The sequence below is a fragment of the Muscardinus avellanarius genome, assembly GCF_963383645.1.
Source record: "Muscardinus avellanarius genome assembly, chromosome: 7".
NCBI classification, from domain to species: domain Eukaryota; kingdom Metazoa; phylum Chordata; class Mammalia; order Rodentia; family Gliridae; genus Muscardinus; species Muscardinus avellanarius.
Window position 1 is genome coordinate 55,517,372 of NC_137793.1, and position 23,149 is coordinate 55,540,520.

At 37.0% G+C, this 23,149-nt stretch overlaps 1 protein-coding gene across 1 annotated transcript in view; it reads right to left on the bottom strand.

The window, feature by feature from the left end:
• Positions 1 to 17,054: 17,054 nt before the first annotated feature.
• Positions 17,055 to 23,149, bottom strand: part of IPMK (inositol polyphosphate multikinase) — a gene marked incomplete at both ends in the record, with an annotated part of 48,808 nt that continues 42,713 nt past the window's right edge. The window contains 2 exons of the mRNA XM_080698933.1: positions 17,055 to 17,677; positions 20,004 to 20,085. Coding sequence (XP_080555059.1) covers positions 17,055 to 17,677; positions 20,004 to 20,085 — 705 coding nt within the window. The remainder of the gene's footprint in view (positions 17,678 to 20,003; positions 20,086 to 23,149) is intronic.

Genomic DNA, 23,149 nt, shown 5'->3' on the forward strand with positions numbered 1-23,149 from the left:
AGTCATTTGTGGACCTACAAAAAGCAGCAAGAAATTTGAGTTACCTAATACTATGCCAGATGCAATGGAACAGGACATGGTTCTGCCTTCTTGTTTCAGCTCTCACATTAAAACAAGTTCTCTCTTTTTTTTCTTTTTTTCTTTCTTATTTCTTTCTCCTTTTATACTCTGGATAAAACTATACCACTGAGATACCTCACCCCTCTTTATTTTTAATTTTGAGACAGAGGACTGCTAAGTTACCCAGGAAGGCCTCAAACTCACAATCCCTCTGTTTCCACCTCCACAGCCACTGAGATCAAGGCTAGCACCATGCTGCTCAGCAACAAGTGCCTTTCTTTTTTTCTTTCATTTTGTGATGCTGGGAATTGAACCCAGGGGCATTCTACTTCCTAGCTACATCCCCAGCCCTGTTTTATATTCTTTATTTTGAAGGATGATCTCACTAAGCTGCGAAGGGCCTAAGTGGCCAGCTGCTTCTGGCCACAAACCTGTGAGCCTCCTGTATCAGCCTCCCAAGTACTGGGATTACAAGTGTGTGCCACCTCACCCAACCAACAAGTGCCCTTCAAACCATCTATTTAGTTAAATAGTTTTCACATTTTTAAAAAATAATATTGCTGATTAAGGGGCCCTCCCAAGTGCAGTACTGAAGCTGTCTCAGGATCCTAAATATAGAACACCTGTGAGTAGGTAAGCTGTGCTGAGGTTCAAAGCTAACCAATCAACAACTGCACTGACTAGAGCGTTTTTTTTTTGTTGTTGTTGTTGTTTGTTTGTTTGTTTGTTTTGGTGGTGGTACTGGGGTTCCTGGAAGCCCTTCTACGTCCAGGATACACTCCCAGACCTGTTTTTCTATATATTTTTTTCATTTGGAAACGTTTCTTAAGCCAGTGTGTCTGACTTCGAACATGCGCGATCCTCCTGTTTCCGCCTCCCAAACGCGGGGATTACAAGCATGTGCCACCACACCTGGCTCTTACTAGGGGTCTTTGAACAGGAGCAGACATGGAAGCATGGCAGTGCCACCTCGACAACAGCCTTCCAGAACCGCATTCAGACTCCACAGGTGAGAGAGCCACAGGGCCCCCAAGGCTGCTCTTACTTCTGGCACCAGTTTGGAGTGTCCAGGCCACCCGCATGTCTGACTCTCTGGTGAAAAACGTGGAGCTTTGATGACCTCCTAAAATCAATAATTCACTAAATGACTCCCAGAAATCAGGAAGCTGCAACACTTATGATTACAGTATTATAAAAATACAAATCAATGCCAACTGAATGAAGAAATGTATAGAGAAGCTTCTGTGCCTCTTCAAAAAGTTTTTGTTAAAAAGGAAGAAAGAGACAGGCACAGTGGCACACACCTGTAATCCCAATACTTGGGAAGCTGAGACAGGAGAATCACAGGTTTGCAGCCAGCCTCAGCAAATTAGCAAGACCCTGGTTCAAAATAAAAAATAAAAAGGTCTGGGTGTGCAGCTCAGAGGTACAACCCCCCTTTGTGATCAAGCCTCAGTACCAAAAAAAAAAAGAGAGAGAGAGAGAGAGGAAGAGAGGGAAGAGAAGAAAAAAGAGAGAAGAGAAGAGAAGAGAGGAGAGGAGAGGAGAGGAGAGGAGAGGAGAGGAGAGGAGAGGAGAGGAGAGGAGAGGAGAGGAGAGGAGGGTAGAGAAGAGGGACTGGAGTATAACTCAGTGGTAGAGTATATATGCATGTGGCTCCAGTTTAATCCACAGACCCTCACCCCCTACCAAAAATAGAGAGGCTGTTAAAAGATAGCAATGCAAACTAACCCAAAACACAACAGACTAGAGCCATTAATGTTCAGACTAGCCTATAATCCTCAAAAAGCCCTGAGACGCCTTGGTCTTAGAATCACCAAAAAGACATTACTCATCTGATCTCTTTCTTTCTTTCAACAAATAGGATGAGCACTTCTTTGTGCAAGCAGAGTTGGAAGTGGATGGGGAGTGAGGGGAAATGTAATACCTGTCTTCACCCATCCTAAGGGTCACCACCAACATTCTGTGACAAAAGACAAGTGAACAACAAAGCATAGCAAATTTAATTAGTGAATGTTTTCTACAACACAGGAGCTTTAAACAAAATGAAGCCCCAAGGCTGAGGGAACTTACATTTAGATTTGCTGAAAAAGGGACACCTGTGTAGGAATGTGGTTGGACAAACAAGACCTGAAGGTAATGGATTGAGAAAAAAAAAAAAAAACAGTGAGGCCAGTCTGTACAGACGCTTTCTGGTCTTTGTCTATGTCATTTCTTCCTCCCAGGTGTAGGGATGAGGGTCTTATGATCTACCATCAAACAAGGCAACTCAGTGAATCTCTCACCAAGAGGAGAGTAAAATGATTTCTCTAGTTTTCATGGCTATCCTTGGGGGGAAGAGGGTTCTAGTTTCTATGGCCTGCCTTGGGGGAAAGGAATTCTAATTTCCATGGCCTGCCATGGGAAAGAGAGGGAAATGGGAGAAGGTCAAAAAGGAGCATGATTCAATGCAGGTGCCATGGCACACACCTGTAATCCCAGTACTTGAGAGACTGAGACAGGAGGATCACAGGTTTATGGTCAACCTCAGCAACTTAGTGAAGCTTTCCACAACTTAGTGAGACCCTGTTTCAAAATAAAAATAAATAAATAGAATTGGGTGTAGAATGCCGCTGGGTTCAATCCCCAGCACCAAAAAATAAAATAAATAAATAAATAAAGCAAAAAAAAAAAAAAGTGACTTGCTTCTGTAGCCCTTTCTTCAGTTCAAAGTACTCAGCATGCCAAAGGGCCAGAGTTTGAGGAATTACTTTCTGAGCTTCAACAGCTACAGAAGCAACTTGGAACAAAGATGGTGAAGTTTCTGCTCTCATGGAGCTACCTTTCCAGTGAGTGGCATGAGGGGAACAGAGGTGTAGGATACACAAGAAATAAATTTTAAAAATAAGTGTCAAATATCAGTAAGTGCTATGAGGACAAAATTGGCAGTGTAAAATCCCCAAGTCAAGAGGCACTGAGAGAAATCTTTCTTAGCCATGATTGCTGTGCAGAGATTATGGAAAGAACTATGGACATGTGGGACTTGGAAGTTCCAGGCAGAGGCAGGAGCAAATTTCATATGTAGTATAAAAAAAATTGCAGGAAGGACAGTGGCTGCTTAGCCAGACAGTTGTGGTATGATAGGAATGGTAGGAAAAGAGATCAGAGAGGCAGTCACAGATTTGGTCATAGAAGGTTCTGGAAGCCATTGTATTTTGGATTTTATCCAAGTGCAATGAGAAACAAACTGGAATATTTTGAGCAGGAGAGTTAAGCAGTCCAACTTGGATGTTAACAATTGTTTTGCTGGTAGGTGGAGAGAGGAAAAAGGTGATAGGAGGGAAAGCAATCACACAGCAAGACGGCCTTTGAGCAATCCTGGGAGGAGGATCAGATGCCTGGACTAAGACAATCCTGGAGGCAGTGAGGGAAAAGCCTTGTATATTTTGAAGGCAGAACCAACAGGATTTGCTCTTTTAACGGATTTGGGCTGTATGGAAAAAGAGAAGTCAAGAGTGACTCTGAGTTTTGCTGCGAGGACAATTGGAAAAATGATGTTGACATCATCTGATCTAGGAAGGAGTCTGTGTGTTTTTCCACGTGTTTTTGGAATGTTAATGCTCCAGTGTAGCTGAATTACGTGGTGACTCTCCTCCTCCTAATTACTCTGGCTGCTAAATTGCCAATGGCATAAAAACATGTCAAGGACTGTGCTTGGGATTGAGTAAAGAATAAATATTACCTAATGTTTGGCTATACTTTAGAACATGGTTTGAATTCTAAGTAAATTATTTCATAAAATATCCAGAACAACCAGACCAAAAATAAGGATACTCCACAAGAAAATAACCTTATTTTTTTCTGACTTAGAGCCCTGCCATTTGTCTAAGAGTGAATGTTCAGCCAGGCATAGTACGCACATCTGTAATCCTAGTACATGGGAGGATAAAATAGGAGGATCACAGATTTTCAGCCAACCTTAGCAACTTAGTAAAACCTGTTTCAAAAAAAAAAAAATGGGGCTTAGGAGTGTAGATCAGAGGTTGAATATCCCTGTGTTCAATCTCTAGTACTACCTGCCCCCTAAGAGAGAGAGAGAGAAAGAGAGAGAGGGAGTTAGTTTTTAAATGTATAATTACTCCTTTTTTTTTTTTTTTTTTTTTTTTGGTGGTACTGGGGATGGAACCCTTCTACCTCTGGGCTACACTCCCAGACCTATTTTATATTTTATTTGGAAACAGGGTCTCTTAAGCCAGCAAGGCTGGCTTCGAACCTGCACGATCCTTCTGTCTCCACCTCCTAAGTGCGGGGATTATAAGTGTGCGCCACCACACCAGGCAGAAAACTAAATTTAAATGCATGTGTCTTTGATCTTTTCTTTTAGAATAACTAGACTGAAAATTAGAAGTTTAAGATATAGAGAATAAAATTATTAGCCAGGCATGGGATTATGCTTGTAATCCCAGCATTTGGGAGGCTGAGACCGGAGGATCGCGGTTTGCAGACAGCCTCAGCTACTTAGTGAGGCCCTTTGCAACTCAGTGAGACCCGGTTTCAAAATAAATAATAAAAAAAATACGGCAGGGGGTGTAGCTTGGAGGTCGAATGCCCCTGAGTTCCATCCCCAGACCCGCAAAAAAAAAAAAAAAGAAAAAAAAAAGAATAAAATTGTTACGGAGCACCTAGGAAATTATGCTGGAGAAAGGATATTTATCCTTTATAAAACAGAGAATTTGTCTTTGAATCACACCATTTTCTGCCCCGTGCTGAACTATTTAGCTCCCATGGAAATAAGCAGAATGTGGGTTTTACAAAAGGACAATTGGGCACGCAAGTGGGGCTCTCACAGTTGTCCATTCTTGTTTTAATCAACTTTTTTTGAATATGTTACATAAAATAAATTGCAACCATTTGAAAAGTTCTATGAGTTTCAACAGATGTGTGTGTGTGCCTACTCACAGTCAGGATAAACAAGTATCCATCACAGCTTCCCTGGTCAATCTCCCTCCACCTCTTCTGGTCACTTCTTCACTTGTTGTTGGATCTCTGCAATTTTTGGGGGGTGGGGGGGAGGAGGCAGGATTGAACTCAGAAACATCCTACCTTTGAGCTATAGTCCCAGCTCTTTATTTTCTATTTTGAAATAAGGTCTTGCTAAGTGGGTGAGTCTCATTAAGTTGCTGAGGCTGGCCTTGAACCTGTAATCCTCCTGTCTCAGCCTCCCAAGTTTTAAAAAGTATATATGTAAATAGACAATGTCATCTGTAAGTTTCAGTTTGGGGTAGCAAATATGGTTCTATAATGCATTCATCACCGCCAAGTGTAGTGTTGCACACCTGTAGGCTCAGTACTTGGGAGCCTGAGACTAGAAAATCACAGGTTTAAGGGCAGCCTCAGCAAGTAGTGAGACTCTCGTTACCCTAGCAAAACTGTTTCAAGACAAAAAATTAAAAGGACTAGGGGGATAGCCTGGAGGTAAAATGTCACTGGGTTTAATCCCCAGTACCACAAAATAATATTTATTACTAAAGTTATCAGATCTAAGAGGTTTGAGAACCTGAGCTAAAGAATTATAACATAAAAAAAGAGGACTGGTCTTCAAAATTTACCAAGACCAATCTAGAGAATATGGGATGACTCAGCAAAAGAGGGTTGGGGGAGAAAAGGAGAACGAGTTGTCAACAAGGCCAAATGAAGAGAGAGGATATTTATAAAGAGAGGCACAGCCAAATGTCACATGTCATTATGTCATGCAAAGTTAGGAGGGAGAATTGAAGTTCAGGTTTCATAACACAGACGTCATTGGTGAGAACTGATTCTATTGCTGAGGGGCGCTGGGGGGCTATGAAAGCTTCACTGGAGGGAGATAACAGAAAAGAGAAGTAGAAATAAACAGGGATTTTTCTGAAAAGGGAGCAAATAAATTATAGATATAGGAACATGAAAGTCGGTCAATGATGTTTAAGTAAGGGTACTACAGGAATGAAAGTTCTTACATGATTTTGAAAGGAAACAATCCAGTAGAGGGAGACAAACTCAAGTTGAAGAAAGGAAAGTTCTGCCAGAATCATTTTTATGATACAAGTGTACACTGGATCTAAAGGCAACAAACAATACAGGAATTGACCACATTTAGAAATTGACAATGTCCTTCCATTAAAACAGTAAGAAGAGCTAAGTGAGGTGGCACATGCCTATAATACCAGAAGTTCAGAAGCCTGAGACAGGAGGACCCTAAGTTTGAGGCCAGTCTAGGCAATTTAGTGAGACCCTGTCTCAAAAAAAAAAAAAAAAAAAGGCCTAGGGCCCAGGACAGTGGTAGAGTGCTCCTGGGTTCCATCTCTAGAACTGCAAAGATGGGGGGGGGGGGGAAGCAATGAGTCCAGAAGGAGGTAGACTGGTATATTTGAAGGTAAGGTGATATGAAAGTTCTTTTGATTGCTATTTTCGGAAGGAAAAAAAAAAGTAAAATGAACTAAGAGAGAATGAAGGGGGAGGACCTAGTGATACAGTTTTCTAGAAAATGGGGGAGTGAATTGACTTGAGAGGTATAGTAAGACTGCCTCAACAGTTGTGAGACACCATTTGGAGTTTGAAGTAATCAATTTCAGTGGCACCAGTTCAATGACTATATTTTCCTCCAACCATCATCAGTTATAAGGCACATGTATTGAGTTTGTAGAAAACTGAAGATAATCAGGGTTTGAGTTTTCTAGGGAATGGAGAAGAGGAAATTTGTGACTGTGCATATGGCAGTGGCTACCATGAAGGACATTCAGATTTAGGTTGTATAAGGACTAAAATAAGGACATGAAGATAATGGACCAACCAAAGATTTCTTAGGATTAATGCCCTGCACCCTGCTGGGAAAAAACAAAAACAAAACCTAATAAGAGAGATTGGGAGTTGAAAGTATAGGCAATAATGGAACAGAATAGTAATCAGTAATGTCTAGGGTGTTCCTGTGTGAATGAGTGGCCGAGTGGGTGTGGAGAACAAAGTCATTTAAAGTGAAGAGGTCAGGGACTTGAGAGGTCAGGCCTTTGGGGGAAGTCATCAATGTGTGCGCACTGGGGTACAAAGTATGAATGTAAGCCAGGGGATCACAGAGTGAGATCACATAACTGTGATAAGAAGGGAGAACACATCTCCATTGGGGTTTCCCTTGTTTTGTTAAGAGGCCAGGATACCAATGATCCTGGAAGTAGCTACAGAACATCTGACAACTTAAAGATATGGAAAAAAGCAGCCACCTCTTACCTTTATTATCTCCTTCTGAAAATATAGGAATTGTGCAATAACTTTGAAAAGGATTACTGTAAACAAGAACATTATAATTGACTCTAGTTGTTAGATTTGTTCTGTGAAATATTTTAATATGTTATCTGCTATGAATGGATTCATCACAAAAAAGATGTTTTAAAAGAATCAAATATTTGAGTTCTTTTGTAGAAACAAGGTCTCTATAAAAGCTATAAAGAAAAGTTAGTCTAGAAAAGCTACATAACACAGATTTGCGTACTTACTGAGCATAAGAATCTGATTAATCATCTTATTTGAGATGAGGCAGAATTACTACAGATATAGAATCTAGATGTTTGAGATAAATCCAGAGTTCCAGGTTCATTATTCTTAAAAGAAGACAGGATAATTTTATTATGCCCAAAAAATATACCCCAAATGATAAAAAAAGCATTACTGTGGTCTGAATACAGTTTCAGTGTGTCCCTCAAAGATTCATGTGCTGGAAGCTTGGTCCCCATTATGGTGATGTTGAGAGGTGTGGAACCTTAATAGGTGGGCCTAGAGGAAGGTGATTAGCCATGGACTCCTGCCCGAACGATTAAGCCTGCTCTCTCAGAGTGGATTAGTTCCCATGAGAGCAGGCTGTTATAAAGAGTGAGCCCAGCTCTCAAATCTCTCTTGCTTCCTGTCTTGTCATGTGAACTCTTCTCACAGGCTCCCACCATGATGCCATCCACTCTGCTGGGAAGTAGCCAGAAGGCCCTCATCCTAGATTGAATTGGTCACCAAATCTTCACTGTAAAAACATAAATCTAAGGAAATTGTTTTCTTTGTAAAGTGTCTAGCTTCAGAAATTTTGTTAAAGCAACACAAGATGGACTGATACATGGGTAAAAACAGAGTATCCCCTCTGGGGAAAATGAATGGGTAATGCAAAAGGCAATTATAAATAGGCATTCCTCCAGAGAAATGTTATCCTCCCTAAGATATTATATACTAACAATAATAAGAAAAATATTAGGGAGTAACAATAAATTAATGTAAAATTTTGATGTAGGGAAAATCCAGTAAACTGACAATAAAGTAGCATATTCAAAATCAAATAGTATTTTCATAGAAGCCTAACAATTTGTACACACTTAGAAGAAAATCAACTATTTATCAAAAACGTTCATAAATAAGATTTCTTAGGATAACAAACCACTATAATTTGGCAATTTAAAGATAAGGGCATACAGGGACTTCCCACTGGGCTCTACCTAGGGGTAGAGACCCCTAGAAGCTAAAAAAAAAAAAAAAAAAAAAAAGAGAGACCCAGAAGCTAAAAAAAAAAATTAAAAAATTTGCATATGCTTGTCCAGCTCTTTTCTGACCTACAGAATTAAGTATCTAGTCTTGCTTATTATGACATTGCTGACTGATGAAACCATAAACTGTGGCAAACCTTTCCTTCCTGGTGCCGTGTGTGTGTGTGTGTGTGTGTGTGTGTGTGTGTATGGTGTGTGTGGGGGGGTCTGAGGTTGGAACCTGTGGCTGACTCATGTGTCCCTTGCTCTTCAGCACACTCATGCCTCTGGAACTGGTAATGGTAGCAAACTTAGCTCCATATAAACTTGAAGCCTGTATGCTGGGCTTTCTCTTGGACCCCTACTACCAAGAGAAAAGCCTGGGTTAGCCACTAACAGGATGAGACACACCATCCACACTCTACACCCCAGCAGACCTGCCTGTGGATGGTGGAGCCATGAGTAAGTGTAGACCAGATCAGTAGTCACCCAACCAACTTGCAAAGCCACACGAAGAATAAAGGGATGCAAGCAAGCAACCCACATCTGGGGATTTTAGGCAGCAATAATTGTTAAGAATGGCCAGCTGGCCCATTATATGGGTTGTTCTCTGTCTCGGACATAACCTCAATGGGTTGAGGCCAACTACTATAGGAAGTGGAAAATGGAAGATCCAGAACTAGAAATTGTGGTAGCACAGCTTCTTTTCAGATTTACAAATAAGTGGATGTTCTTTGAACTGGAATCAAGCCCCATAAACCAGCCTATTTATTTTAAGGTTATGATCTGTTTATTCCTCCAGACTAGCAAATGTCCACACTATGGTCCACAGTCATTTCCCTTGCCTATCCTGTAAAAGAAACTGAAGAAACTCAGGTTTTCCAAAGTGGAGTTGGAAGACTGGGAGAACATTCACACCTGATGAAGGCCAGAACAACAGAATGTCCCAATAGACTTGGTTAAACATAAAGTCATCCGCTGATCAACATCTCTCAGCTGGGAGTGCCCTAATTAATGAATCAATCCCAAAGGGTTTGTGATTTAGGACTTCTGCCCAGCCAATGAACTGCCTCCAAAAACAACTTTTTTTTTGTGGAAATCCCCTATTTAAAAACCTCTAATGGATTTGCCTTGCCCGACACTATTCAGATCTGTCCTGATTCAGTGTATCCAAATTGCAATTACTTCTAAAATAAATGCTTTTTTTTACTTTATAATCCTTTCTTTCATATGTATGTATGTATGTATGTATGTATGTATGTATGTATTGTGTGGTATACTGGGGATTGAATCCAGAGGCATTCTACTCCAGCTCTGTTTTATTTTCATTTTGAAATGGAATCATTAAGTTCCTGAGTTTCACTAAGATGCCAAGGTTGTTCTTGAACCTGTGACCCTCCTGTCTCAGAAGAAGCCCAAGGTCTGGGATTACAGGCATGAGCCACCATGCTTGGCTCATTCTTTTTTTAAAAAAATATATCCCATGACACTTGGGCAAATTATGTTAATATAATAAATAGCAATTTCTAGGGCTGAAGATATAGGTCAGTATTAGAAGGCTTGGCCTAGTATGCACAGCCCTGGGTTTGATCCCCAGCATTGTAAAATAGAAATAATCTTAAAAGGCTTTCTAACTTTCTTTAAAAACACATTATTTGATTTTCAACATCAAATTAAACATTTTCAAGGAATCTTAGCCAATTATACCACACTGTTTATGCCCCAAACACCTCCAGAATTTAAGTGGCTAGATCTCAAGCATATATACTTTTTGCTCCTGCTGGCAGTCACTCAGAGAGAAATTAAAAAACACAAGTCTATTATAGGATTCCTACAACTTGTGGAACACAGATCTGAGGACTGGACATGGCTAAGTGAACTTCTCTTCCAGGTGAGAGCAGCCAGTGTGATCCTGAGTCATCGCTTTGCTGACACTCACATCCCTAAACCTACTTCTCTGCTGCTCTCTTGGCTCTCAGATAGCTCTGGCCTGGTCTCTGCTCAAAGTGGCCCAAATTCTACTCCACTCCCTACACTCAACTTTTGGCAAATCTTGGTACTTAAAGTTTAATCCATGAGCCTGCAGCATCACAGATCTCTATCTACTTAATTAGAATCTACATTTGAACAAAATCCCCCAAGAAATTATTTTCACTCTTATTACTACTTTATTTCACTTTGCACTTCAACTTTTAGACATGTTTAGCTTTATCTAGGAAACCATGGCAGTGATGTTCTCTATTATTTCCAGCAGTTAGGCAGCTGGTGGTGCACACTTGTATTCCCAGCATTTGAGAGACTGAGATAGGAGGATCAAGGTTTGCAGCCAGCTTCAGCTACTTAGGGAAGCCCTTTGCAACTCAGTGAGACCCTGTTCCAAAATGAAAAATAAATGGGAGGTTGGGACAGGAGGATCGTGGTTCCTGGCCATCTTCAGCTACTACTTAGTGAAGTCCTCTGCAACTTAAAGACCCTGTTTCAAAATAAAGAATAAAAATAGGGCTGGGGCTATAGCTCGGAGGTAGAATGCCCCTGGGTTCCATCCCAAGGACCACAAAAAAGATGGCCAGAAGAAGGAATAAAGGGGAATATGAGACCTGAATAGACAAAATTGCTGTGACATTGTGAACCACACATACTTTTCTTCATGCTATTCAAACTCTCAACTCTGTTGGATACTGACAAGGATCAATCACAGCCTCAACATTTTATCCCAGTTACCCGTGCTCTCTATACCAGACAGCATCTTTCTGGAGAAAAGGTACTGAGTATTACTCAGCTTTTTAAATCTCCAAAGCTAAAAACTGACAGTAAAGTGTAGGTGTTTGGCAGTACCCTCTTCAAAGTAAAAACAAGTCACTGATTAGTCGGGTGTGGCAGTGCACGCTTGTAATCCCAGCATTTGGGAGGCTGAGACAGGAGGATTACAGGTTCACAGCCAGCCTCTGCTACTTAGTGAGGCCCTTCACAACTTAGTGCGATGCTGTCTCAAAATAAGGAATTAAAAATAGGGCTAGGGGTATAGCTCAAAGGTACAATGTCCCTGGGTTCAATCCCAGCACCTCTGTCTGTCTGACAACAGTCACTGATTAGGTAACCAATTTAAAAAATTTCCAATACACACAAATATATCTACCGAGGTTATAAAGTTATGTTTTCACAGCCAAGTCAATTTGTTTCTCCTATAGTCCACTTCTCCTGGTAAGTTAATACTAACTAAAGATATTAATTCATATAATAAAGAAAATATTCATACAAAATAGCTCATATACTTTTATCATTTCCAATGTGTATACTTTTTTTTTTTTAACAACACCCTGTTTACCTTTGAATCATTAGGGAGCCCTATAGTTTCTGGCACATAACACACAATAAAACATTTGTTGAAAGACTAGATTACTTTTAAACTACTATGAGTTTGTTAGTTGTTGCAAGTAATGAAAAAAGCTCCAATGCAAAAACATTTTAATAGTTGTCAAATATACAGTTATTATAATTATCTAAATATCACTTATAAAAATTGATATATCACATTAGATGATTCTATAAAATAAAAACACAAATCACACATTGACAATAACCCTTGCAGTCCAAGAATACCCATCAATAGTACAAATTATAAACACACATACAATAAGATATTATTTAGACATTTAAACCAAAGTAACTGTGACTAAATACATTCATTCATCAAGTACAAGAAATTTAGCATTACTGCTTATAGTCACTAATAATACAATTTTAGGTGCAATTTCACATGCGTTCATAATCTTCCAGTACAGTTCCCACAGTAAAGTGTCTTTGTGCACTCCATTTTCATTTATATGCAGGTGCATCATACATCATACGTAAGACTTTCACTTCATAAATTGTTTGTATTTTAGGTGAACACTGAGCCAAAATTTAACCCTAATGATGACAAAAATTTTATTTAAACATTCTTGAAAATATGTACCTATTTAATTGCATGAGTATTGTTCCCTCTTACTAAAGGGTATCAAAATAAGTACTAAAAATGTAAATATTAACAAAAAGTGGTGACTTCAACCCTCCTAAAATATTAAGAGCATTTTAAATTATATTTACTCTATGCATCAAAAAGTAATTTCATATTTATTGCCAAATTCGAAATATCAGTGATTTAAACATAAGACTGAGGCCTTAAGTATTTGTATAAAATGTAAAATATAATTTTCTAAATGTGCAGTTAATTTGCTTGTGAGTATATAATGGAATGTTTTTCACAGTAATGTTATGTTAAACACTACTCTAAATGAAGAGTCTTAAGTAAACGTACCTTTGCCAGCAAGAAAAGTGAAAAGTAAGGCTTTTTTATACTATCTAAAACCACTACCTGAACTCAACAGTAAAATGCAGCAATGGGTTTACAATGCTGTAAAATATTTTTAAGCTCTGTTAACATAGTTGCCTCATCTTATCTCAGTATTATTACTTTACACACACACACACACACACACACACACACACACACACACACACACATCTTTATTACCTTTAAATACATGTTTCTCTGTATCCTAACACTTGGGCAGAATGCTGGAAATGGTTGGGACCTTAACTGACTAGTTCACAACTGTATACTGTGGAGTGGGGGGAGGAGAAAGAGTGAGTGTAAAAATGCTTGGCACATGGTATACATCCAGTAAATGGTTCTGAATGAACTAAGAAGCCTGGTTCCAAAGGAAACACTACTTATTTCCCAAACTATTATCAGGTAATTGCTACCTCTTCAGATAACCGAACTGACAAAAAAAAATTGAGCTATTACAACATTTTAAGATGTAATACAAAGGGTAATTGAAACTACAAGTATATGAAATCAAGGTTAAAGGCACTGGATAGGGAAGATAATTACAAAGTATTGTAAACAATTTTGAAAGCCAATCAAATTTAAATGTCTGTCAAACTCTAAGAGAAAATAGTACTAAAATTATGACAATGCTTTAAAATAGTGGATATGATATCTGTAATTTCACAATAAATTCTTTCAAGATTCTACGGTTTTCTTTCATCCTACAATATTTCAAATCCTAAAAACAAATGTTTTTCCAGGTGCAAGAACAAAAAAACTGGAACTAAAAAACTATGAATATTTCTTCTATTAAAATGCTGTAAATTTGATAGACTTTATACATGGTATAAAAATCTCTGAAATCATAAGATACTAAATTATACTTGATCAAATTTCAAAATATTTCTTACTTCGTTGAATAGTATAGAGGTCCACAGTAGCAAATTGTAGTGTAAAGAGGCATAGTAAGTACATTCTTTCCAGACACATAAAACAAAGATGAATACTGATTTGAAATACAAGCTCCACGTTAAAGCCATTTAATATACATTTTATAACTTTCTTGAAAAACTATTTAGATAAAATATTTAGCATTTATCACTGATTTTAATTTATTTCAATCTATGCAACTCCATCCATATTAAAATATCAATTAATGTAAATACTTCATTATAAAACTATTTTACAATTTAAATTTTATTTGAGAAATGTATTCACATCCACAATTTCTTAGTCCTTTTTATGAGTGCATTATATAAGAAATACACTAAAATTATTACTTACATTTTCTGGGTGGGTGGGTGGGGGACTAATAATCCTATTATCCCAAACTACATCCTTATTTTGCTTATTTCTTAAACATTTACATGTTCACATGCGTTTGGTGAATAGTGATCATTAGTACCCACAGTGGCAAATTTCAGCATGATCTTAACAGACAGGACTAGATTAATAGTCACATGTAGCTTACATTAACAGATATATTCTGTTACATGTAAGCTTATTTATAAAGTAACATAAAATGGGTATTGGATAACTGATAAAATGTAAACAAAAAGAATTAAATGTTAATCTCATCCCTGAAAAACAAAAGATAAAAGCACTCGTTTTATTAAAACAAAACATAACTGAATCAAAAACACTGATTTTATAAAACTATATCTCAAATACAGATGAAAAAAATTTACAACAGTTGATTCAGATTTTATTAAACTAAAATGTTGTGCAAAGAATCTGGTAATACTTAAATTTGTTAAATTCACTGTACATAAGCTGTTATCATCCCATATAAAGCCTGTTAAGGTTCAACATGTTTATTATTTGAGCTTAAGATACTGAACCACTATCCACGTATCAACAAAAAAAACCATTTGGTAAGAAAAAAAGTAAAACTAAAAATTTTCTATTAATTATGACTTAAAATTCATTCCCACAAAATCCCCAAACCTATAGCCAATACCCACTTGGGCAGTAGAGAAAAACATTAAGTCCCTATGAAAAATATTTGACACTAATTCTAAATAAAGGTAACAAAATGCATATAAATTTTAAAGTTATCCCAGTTTAATAGATTTACTAAGCTAGAATTCACAAAGTATTTGGTGCTTTTGTCTGTACTCAGATATATGCAAGGTAGAGAAAGTCAAAAGGTAAGATAAAATTTCCTCTAAAAGTGGCACTTGGAATTGAAAGTTTAATTTGTAATTATGAGGCAAAAAGACTAAGAATTTATAAATCCAAAACATTTTCCAGGAATAGGACAAAACTGCTCAACTACTTGGGAGACGTGACTAGTGAATCAAAGTGCTATGACATTCATAACATCAAATGCATATGCAAATTTAGTTTCAAAGTATTAGATGTTTTCAATGACAAGTAACTAGTTATTCTTTAAAAGGTGATTAAGTGTAAAATAATACAAATCTAATTTTTCCAGGAAAAGTAGCATTGCCTCACTCCCAACAAAATTAAATTATAATTTATCTACTGATTATCATATAAATTTGTTTAATTCAATTAGAGTAAAACTGGAATACAGATTTAGATTGGCACCAAACCCTCTATGATGCACTAATTTACACAGTACTTTTGGTAACACATGACTAGATGTTGTCTTTCACTGCTTTAACCAAATTCTAAGAAACACTATTTTACAGGAATGGTGGCGCATGCTTGGGAGACTGAGACAGGAAGATAGCAGTTTCAAAGGCAGCCTCAGCAATGTAGCAAGGCTCTTAGAAACCTAGTAAGACCCTGTTTCCAAGTAAAGAAACAAAAAATCGGGCTGGGGGTGTAGCTTGGATGTAGAATGCATCTAGGTTCAATCCCCAGTGCACCCCCCCAAAAAACCCCAAAACACTATTTTTAGTGACATACATTTATACTATTGCTTAATAGAGACAAATAAAAAAAAAAAAACCTAGAAAATTGTTTAAAGGAGAAAACAAAGCTTCAACCATCCACTTCTTTGAAGTCTCTGAGAAAAAAGTTATTATGTGGTTTATGATACATTTCATAATGTAGTAAATGTTTACTTTTCCATAAATGAAAGAGCTTAAAATAAAAATATTGCTAGATGTGGTATTGCAGACCTGTAATCTCAGTACTTGGGAGGCTGAGACAAGAGGATTGCAGCTTCAATGTCAGTGTCCAGTAACTTATTGAGACCCTGTTGCAAAATTAAAGAGAGAGGAAGAGAGGGAGGGAGGGAGGGAGGGAGGGAAAGACACACAGAAGGTATAGTTCAGTGGTATAATGCCCTTGGATTCAGATCAATCCCCTGCCTGCCTCTCTTCTCTTCTCTTCTCTTCTCTTCTCTTCTCTTCTCTTCTCTTCTCTTCTCTCTTACACATACACACACACACACACACACACACACACACACACACACACACACACGAAAAATATTTTGTGCCTTGCAAATAATTTATCTCTTCTATTGACCCTGGTAAGAATTAGTGCCCTAAATTTCAAGATATTTGTTGCTGTAAGAATTAGTGCCCTAAATTTCAAGATATTTGTTGCTGTCCATTTCGGTTATATTTTTCACAAAGTACAATATTTTGATGTAGATAGGTAACTGGAAATTAAAGGGAAAACCTGTTTTTGGAATGCAACAATTCTAAATCATTTTACTAAGAAGCACCTTTTGATATGCTGGTCTGAACTTTTACTATAAAACCTAACTGGTACTTACTTCAGAAGTAGAATTTTCTCCAGTTTTAATAACTTCACACATAGCAATACTGAGGACATCAACCTGTGCTTTCTAGATTTCTGAAGGTGTTTTAATAATGGATAGTTTAGACTTGGCTCATTTTCAAGGTGATGTGAACAGAGATTTTATGACAAATTGGCTACAGAAAGCTAAATAAACTCTTAATGACTAAATAAGGGTTTGCATTATGCTTGAGCCAAATAGATGTTTAAGCCATGTACCACCATACTCCCTGCTTAACATATCTATTTCTTTATTCTTTATAGTTTTCTAATGAACAAATTAGTATTCCTGAGTAAGATTATAAAAAGTTAACCTTTCTACCAAAGTATAAAGACAAATAAAATGTCAACTCACAATAGAAAGTTTTTACACAGCATTACAGGTGTAGAGATAATGACTGTTGCTCTTCATTATGATTGGCCCACTCCTTAAAAAAGACTGCAGCAAAGATTCAATTGTCTAAAATACTTCGAAGTACAGTAATTAAATGCTTTAGACCATAAACATATCCCTCATCTATTGAGTTGCTAGGGAACACATGAGCAAAATCTATCATCCGCACTTCTACTTCTGCAATCTCTTGGCAACCAGTGGGAAGATGGTATAAAACTTTTTCCAGTTGGGAAAGTACATTTCCATTTAAATGTTCCTGTGACATGCTTTTCCACCCATTGTCTTGCTCCACATTTTCAACTTTCAATGAAGTCTGACTGTGATGCTTTTTTGAATACATTTTTCTGTGACGAGCATACATTTTGGATAAGCTTTTGCCTACTGAAGCCTCTATTTTTCCATTTGCTGTGGAACTTAACACATGAAAGTTATTATTGTACTCCAGTACTTCTGTGTCTGACAATTGTCCTTTGGACAATAACTTTTCTGCTAAAGTTCTGTCATGTGATTTTGTAGTGGTTGGCTGAGATGAACCTTCATAAACAAACAGTAATGAACTTGCATAAAAGTTAAGCTGCTTCTGGCTTTCAAACCACTGCAGGATTTTCTCAATCTTATGAATACTGGCTGCAACAGCATCTTTTCTTAAGCAGAACCCATTATGAAAAAACTTGGAGACTCCTATAAAACAAAATATAGTAGGATTAGTGTCAAATTATAAATAGCTATCATTTGGAAAGTAAATTCGTGGTAGATAAAATTCTTCAGTCTCCCCCGATCATCTCTTACTAGTGGAATAGTTAATTCTAAAATCCAAGTTAAACATAGAAATTAAGATTTCAACTTAATTTTTGGTGAAGAACTCTTATTAAAGAACTCTATCCAAACAAAAAGGAAATTTATTTTAAGTAGACTGGACGTTTAATCTCCTCTCTGTATTATCTTAAGAAATACGATTCCAAGATTTGCTCCATTCATTACTGGGAGAATTTTATAGTGAAATTACTTGTGAGAATCACATCTGGAGCTAATCTAAAAGCTACAATCAAATTATAACCACTTTTAATTATAATTTTAATGATCACCACATATCAAATCATAATTATTTAAACTTGCTTTGGGAATTAGCACTTTTCCAGGTTGACTATATATGTTATTCAAAACTGAAACATTTTTTTTTTTTTTTTTGGTGGTACTGGGGATGGAACCCTTCTACCTCCGGGCTACACGCCCGGCCAAAACTGAAACTTTTAAATGTTTTAACCTGTCATCAGGCATATTTTAAAACTATGCTTTAATGCCGGGCATGGTGGTGCATACTGCATACTTGTAATCCCCACGTTTGGGAGACAGAGACAGGAAGATCGCACAGGTTCGAAGCCAGCCTCACTGACTTAAGAGACCCTGTTTCAAAAAAAAAAAAAAAAAAAAAAAAAGGTCTGGGAGTGGATCCCAGAGGTAGAAGAGTTTCCAGGAACCCCAGTACCACCAAAAATCAAAATCCAAAAAACAAAAATAAATTTATCATACTTGAAGCCAGGCATGGTGGTACATACTTGTAATCCCAGTACTTGGAAAGCTGCGGTGGTACATACTTGTAATCCCAGTACTTGGAAAGCTGCAACAAGAGGAGCACAGGCTCACAGCTAGCCTCAGCTACTTGGTGAGACCGTGTTCCGAAATAAAAAATAGGGCTAGCTCAGAGGTAGAATGCCTCTGGGTCAATCTTCAGTATCATAAAAATAAGTTATCATACATGAAAATTTATGGTTATATACAATTTGGTTTCTCTTTTACTATGGGAGAGTAACTATTAAAAATACATTCTGTGTTACATATAGTGTTTTATTAAGACTCTTAGTAGAACCAAGAATAAGCTTCTGATATACTATTATTTCCATATATCTAGGATATCTTCACTAATTTTTGACAACAAATATTTTAGAAGCATATTAACACACTTTTTAAAAACCAGTTTAACACCATTTGATAATTTACTAGGTAGCTCTAGAAGCTTATAATATATAGCTTAACAATAAAGGAGAAAGTTTAGAAAAACACATTACATGTATCAATAGATTTTTTTTTTTTTTTTTTTGCGGGTCTGGGGATGAAACCCAGGGGCATTCGACCTCTGAGCTACACCCCCTGCCCTATTTTTTATTCTTTATTTTGAAACAGGGTCTCACTAAGTTGTGGAGGACCTCACTAAGTATCCGAGGCTGTCCATGAACCGCGATCCTCCAATCTCAGCCTCCCAAATGCTGGGACTACAAGTGTGTGCCACCACGCCCGGCCAATAGATATTTTAATGTCTCTTAGTAACAATGAATTTTAACACTCCATGATCCATAATCTTTACTTAAATGGGGTTTTAAAGGCAACTTTTAGTTTCAGTAATGAGGTAGACTGTTGGTTCAAAAAAAATGTTCAATATTGCTACTATAGTTTAGTATAGATATGTAATGTTCCTTAATAGTCCATGTACTGAAGGCCTGGACATACTGGAAACTGGTAGAACCTGTGGGAGCCGGCCTAGGAATGGAAGCAAGGTCATGGGACTGTGCATTCAAAGGCAGACTGAGCTCCTAGCCTCACCCACCTCTCATTTGCTTCCTTACTGCCATGAGGTGAGCAGTTCTGCCCCACCACATACTCCTACGTTGGCCCAAAGCAACTGGGCCAAGTGGCTACAAACTGAAACCATGAGTCAAAATAAACTTTTCCTCCTTTCAAGTTGGCTACTCGAGGCTTTCATCAAACCAACTGAAAGACAGCACCATACTAATAAAAAATAAATGAAACTATGGAAAGTGCCATCATGGTTCAATGATTCTGGTGTATTATGAACCAGGAATTATGATTAGTCCAATTTTGTGAACCTAAGTTTCACTTTATAAAAAAAGTTTACTATGATCTTATTCATTATTTACAAGGAGAACTAAAATAATTTAAGAATTACTTTGTTAACTATATAATTATAAAAGCATTACTTTTAAATACTTACCATCCTTTATAGTTTCTTTTGTTAAGCTTCTTCCATAGTGTTGGTTTTCTGTTTCATAGCTATCAGAATGAACATGATAAACCTGCCAAAAAACCAGGTAATATTAAAAAGCAAATACTCCCTGATCCATGTGAGGATTAACACAGCAATGCAAGAGTAAGTTAAAAATGAGATCTATTAGCCGGGCGTGGTGGCGCACGCTTGTAATCCCAGCATTCGGGAGGCTGAGACCAGAGGATCGCGGTTCGCAGGCAGCCTCAGCTACTTAGTGAGACCTCTGCAACTCAGTGAGACCCGGTTTCAAAACAAAGAATAAAAAATAGGGCAGGGGGTGTAGCTTGGAGGTCAAATGCCCCTGGGTTCCATCCCCAGACTCACACACACACACACACAAAAAAAAAAAAGAGATCTATTTATATAACTCATTCTAACAGACTCGAGAAAAAAAAAATCATGGTCATATATCAATGGATGCTGAAAAGGCATCTAATAAATTTAACATCTGCTGTTGATGGCCAAATTTTATGAAGAAATAAACATTTCCAATTTGATAAAATTATTTAACTCAATCCATCATAAGTTAGTATCAAGTTTAAAGGGGAAATAAGAAAACATTTCTTTTAAAATAAAAAAAAAAGCTTCCATAAAAAGTATTGTAAGACCATGTATTCTGTCATTGTAGTTATCTAATTTTTCTGGAGTTACTAGCAGAGGCAAATAAGTATGATAAAGAAATCAGAGGTATAATCACATAGAGGGAACAAGATAAGATTATTACTCTTGGTAGATAATAGTTATATAAATGGAAAGATCAAGAGAAAAATACAGGCAATAAAAATTGGAAATGGTGGTTAAATATAAATTACTAAACAAAAAATCTTTCACATGTATATCATTAGGTATATATTAAATTATTTAAATTATAGTCTACATTCATCATTTTTTAACATTAGGAATATGATAAATAAAAATAATTTGTGTAAAATACGTAAGTGCACAAAAAAGATACATAAGTGTACTAAGTACAACAGCTATAAAAACATCTCTAAAACATTCATAAGACAAACACCCATGTTCTCCCAGAAGATTCAACATCATAAAAGATATCAATGCTACTTAAGTTAATCTATAACTAAAATGAGGTTATAATAAAACCACCAACAATTTTTTTAACCATATAAGCAAATTCTAAAGTTCACATAGAGCTGGGTGTGGTGACACCCTGTAGTCTCAACTACTAAAAGACTGAAGAAGGAGGATCACTTGAGTCAGGAGTTTGAGGCCAGTGTGGGCAATATAGTGAAATGTCAGGCTCTATCTAAAAAAAAAGATGAAAAAAAAAAAAAAAGCAGTTCATACGAAAGAACAAAAAGAACCAGAAATAAAATCAAAATAAGATTAAAAACTCAGGACTAACTTTACCATCCTAACAGATATTAAAACATTTAAAAAAACATAGGTATGAGAACTGAGTATGTGATAATAGGACCTTATACCACTTGGAAAAGATATATTAAATGGTGTTAGTTTAAGTAGACTAAATTGTATCATACCTTATATTGCCTGTCAGGATAAATTCCAAACACATCAAAGATCAAACTGCAAAAAATTACATAAAAGCCCTCCCTCTTCCAAAAATCACAGAAAAATCTACAACTGATAATTAAGGAGGGCATTTTCAACCAAAATTCAGAAATTTCCATCCCAAACCTGCTGTTATCAAGCAAACTGATAACATCTATTAAAATTATTAATGCACACAAGCCTAGCAATTCCCCTCTTAGGGTTTATTGCAAGGACATGCTAGCACACTGGTGGAAGGTAGTAGGTCTGTGGTTAGTCACTGTAGCATATGACTTGTGACAGCAAATGATTGGAAACAAGGGATTCATCAAAGGGAACCAGTTAAATTATAGTATAATAATGTGCTGTTATCTCCAGGATGTTATATCAGGAAAAAGAGCAAGACACAACAGTGTTCAAAGTAGATTTTGTGATAAAAGAACACATTTGTGCAATGTTTGTCTAGTATTGCTGGAAGGATACAATGGGGGAAAAATAACTATAATAAAGTATGGAGAAGACTGTTCACTATATATGTGTCTATATTTTCTAGAATTTAAGCCACAAAAAACCATGCATCTTCTAAAAAATTAGCTACTTTTAAACACTAAGAATATATTTAGAAACTATCTCAAATGCTTTACTACACAGAAAAAGTTCAAATACAATCATATTCATTTACACATACATAAAGGCTATTTAAGAATCCACAGCCTTGCCGGGCGTGGTGGCGCATGCTCGTAATCCCCGCGCTTGGGAGGCAGAGACAGGAGGATCGCGCAGGTTCGAAGTCAGCCGCGCACGCTGGCCTAGGAGACCCTGTTTCCAAATAAAAATGTAAAAATAGGTCTGGGAGTGTAGCCCGGAGGTAGAAAGGCTTCCAGGAACCCCAGTACCACCAAAAAAAAAAAAAAAAAAAAGAATCCACAGCCTCTCACATGCTAGGCAAGTGCTCTAACACTGAGCTAGATCTCCAAACCAAGAAACAATTTCTTTTGAACAAAGTGATATTATAAATGAAAGAATGCACTTTATAAATACTAGAAATTACTTTTGATTATAGGACAAATTAGTTTATAAGAACATTTAAGTATAATTTAAATGTGTTAGGAGGGGTTACTGGGATGAAACCCAAGAGAATTCTACCTTCAAGCTATACTCTCAGCCCTATTTTTATTTTAAAATAGGGTCTAAGTTGCTGAAGGCCTCACAATGTTGCTGAGGCTGGCTTTGAACTTGTGATCTTCCTATCTGAGCCTTTGATGTACCAGAATTATAGGCATGGGTCACCTACCACACCAGTTTAAAATGTATTTTCTTAAAAACTCACACTCTCTTTTTTATATGAATATGTCTAAAAGGGGGCCTAGGGCTGGGGATGTAGCTCTGTGGCAAAGCATATGCATAGCATGAACAAGGCCCTGAGTTTGGCCCCAAGACCACAGAAAATAAATAAATAAATAAATAAATAAATAAATAAATAAATAAATAAATAAGTAAGGAATCCTAAGGTCAGGGTGTGGTGGCTTGTACCTGTAATCCTAGCTACTCATAAGGCTGAGAAAAGAGGATGGCAAGTTCAA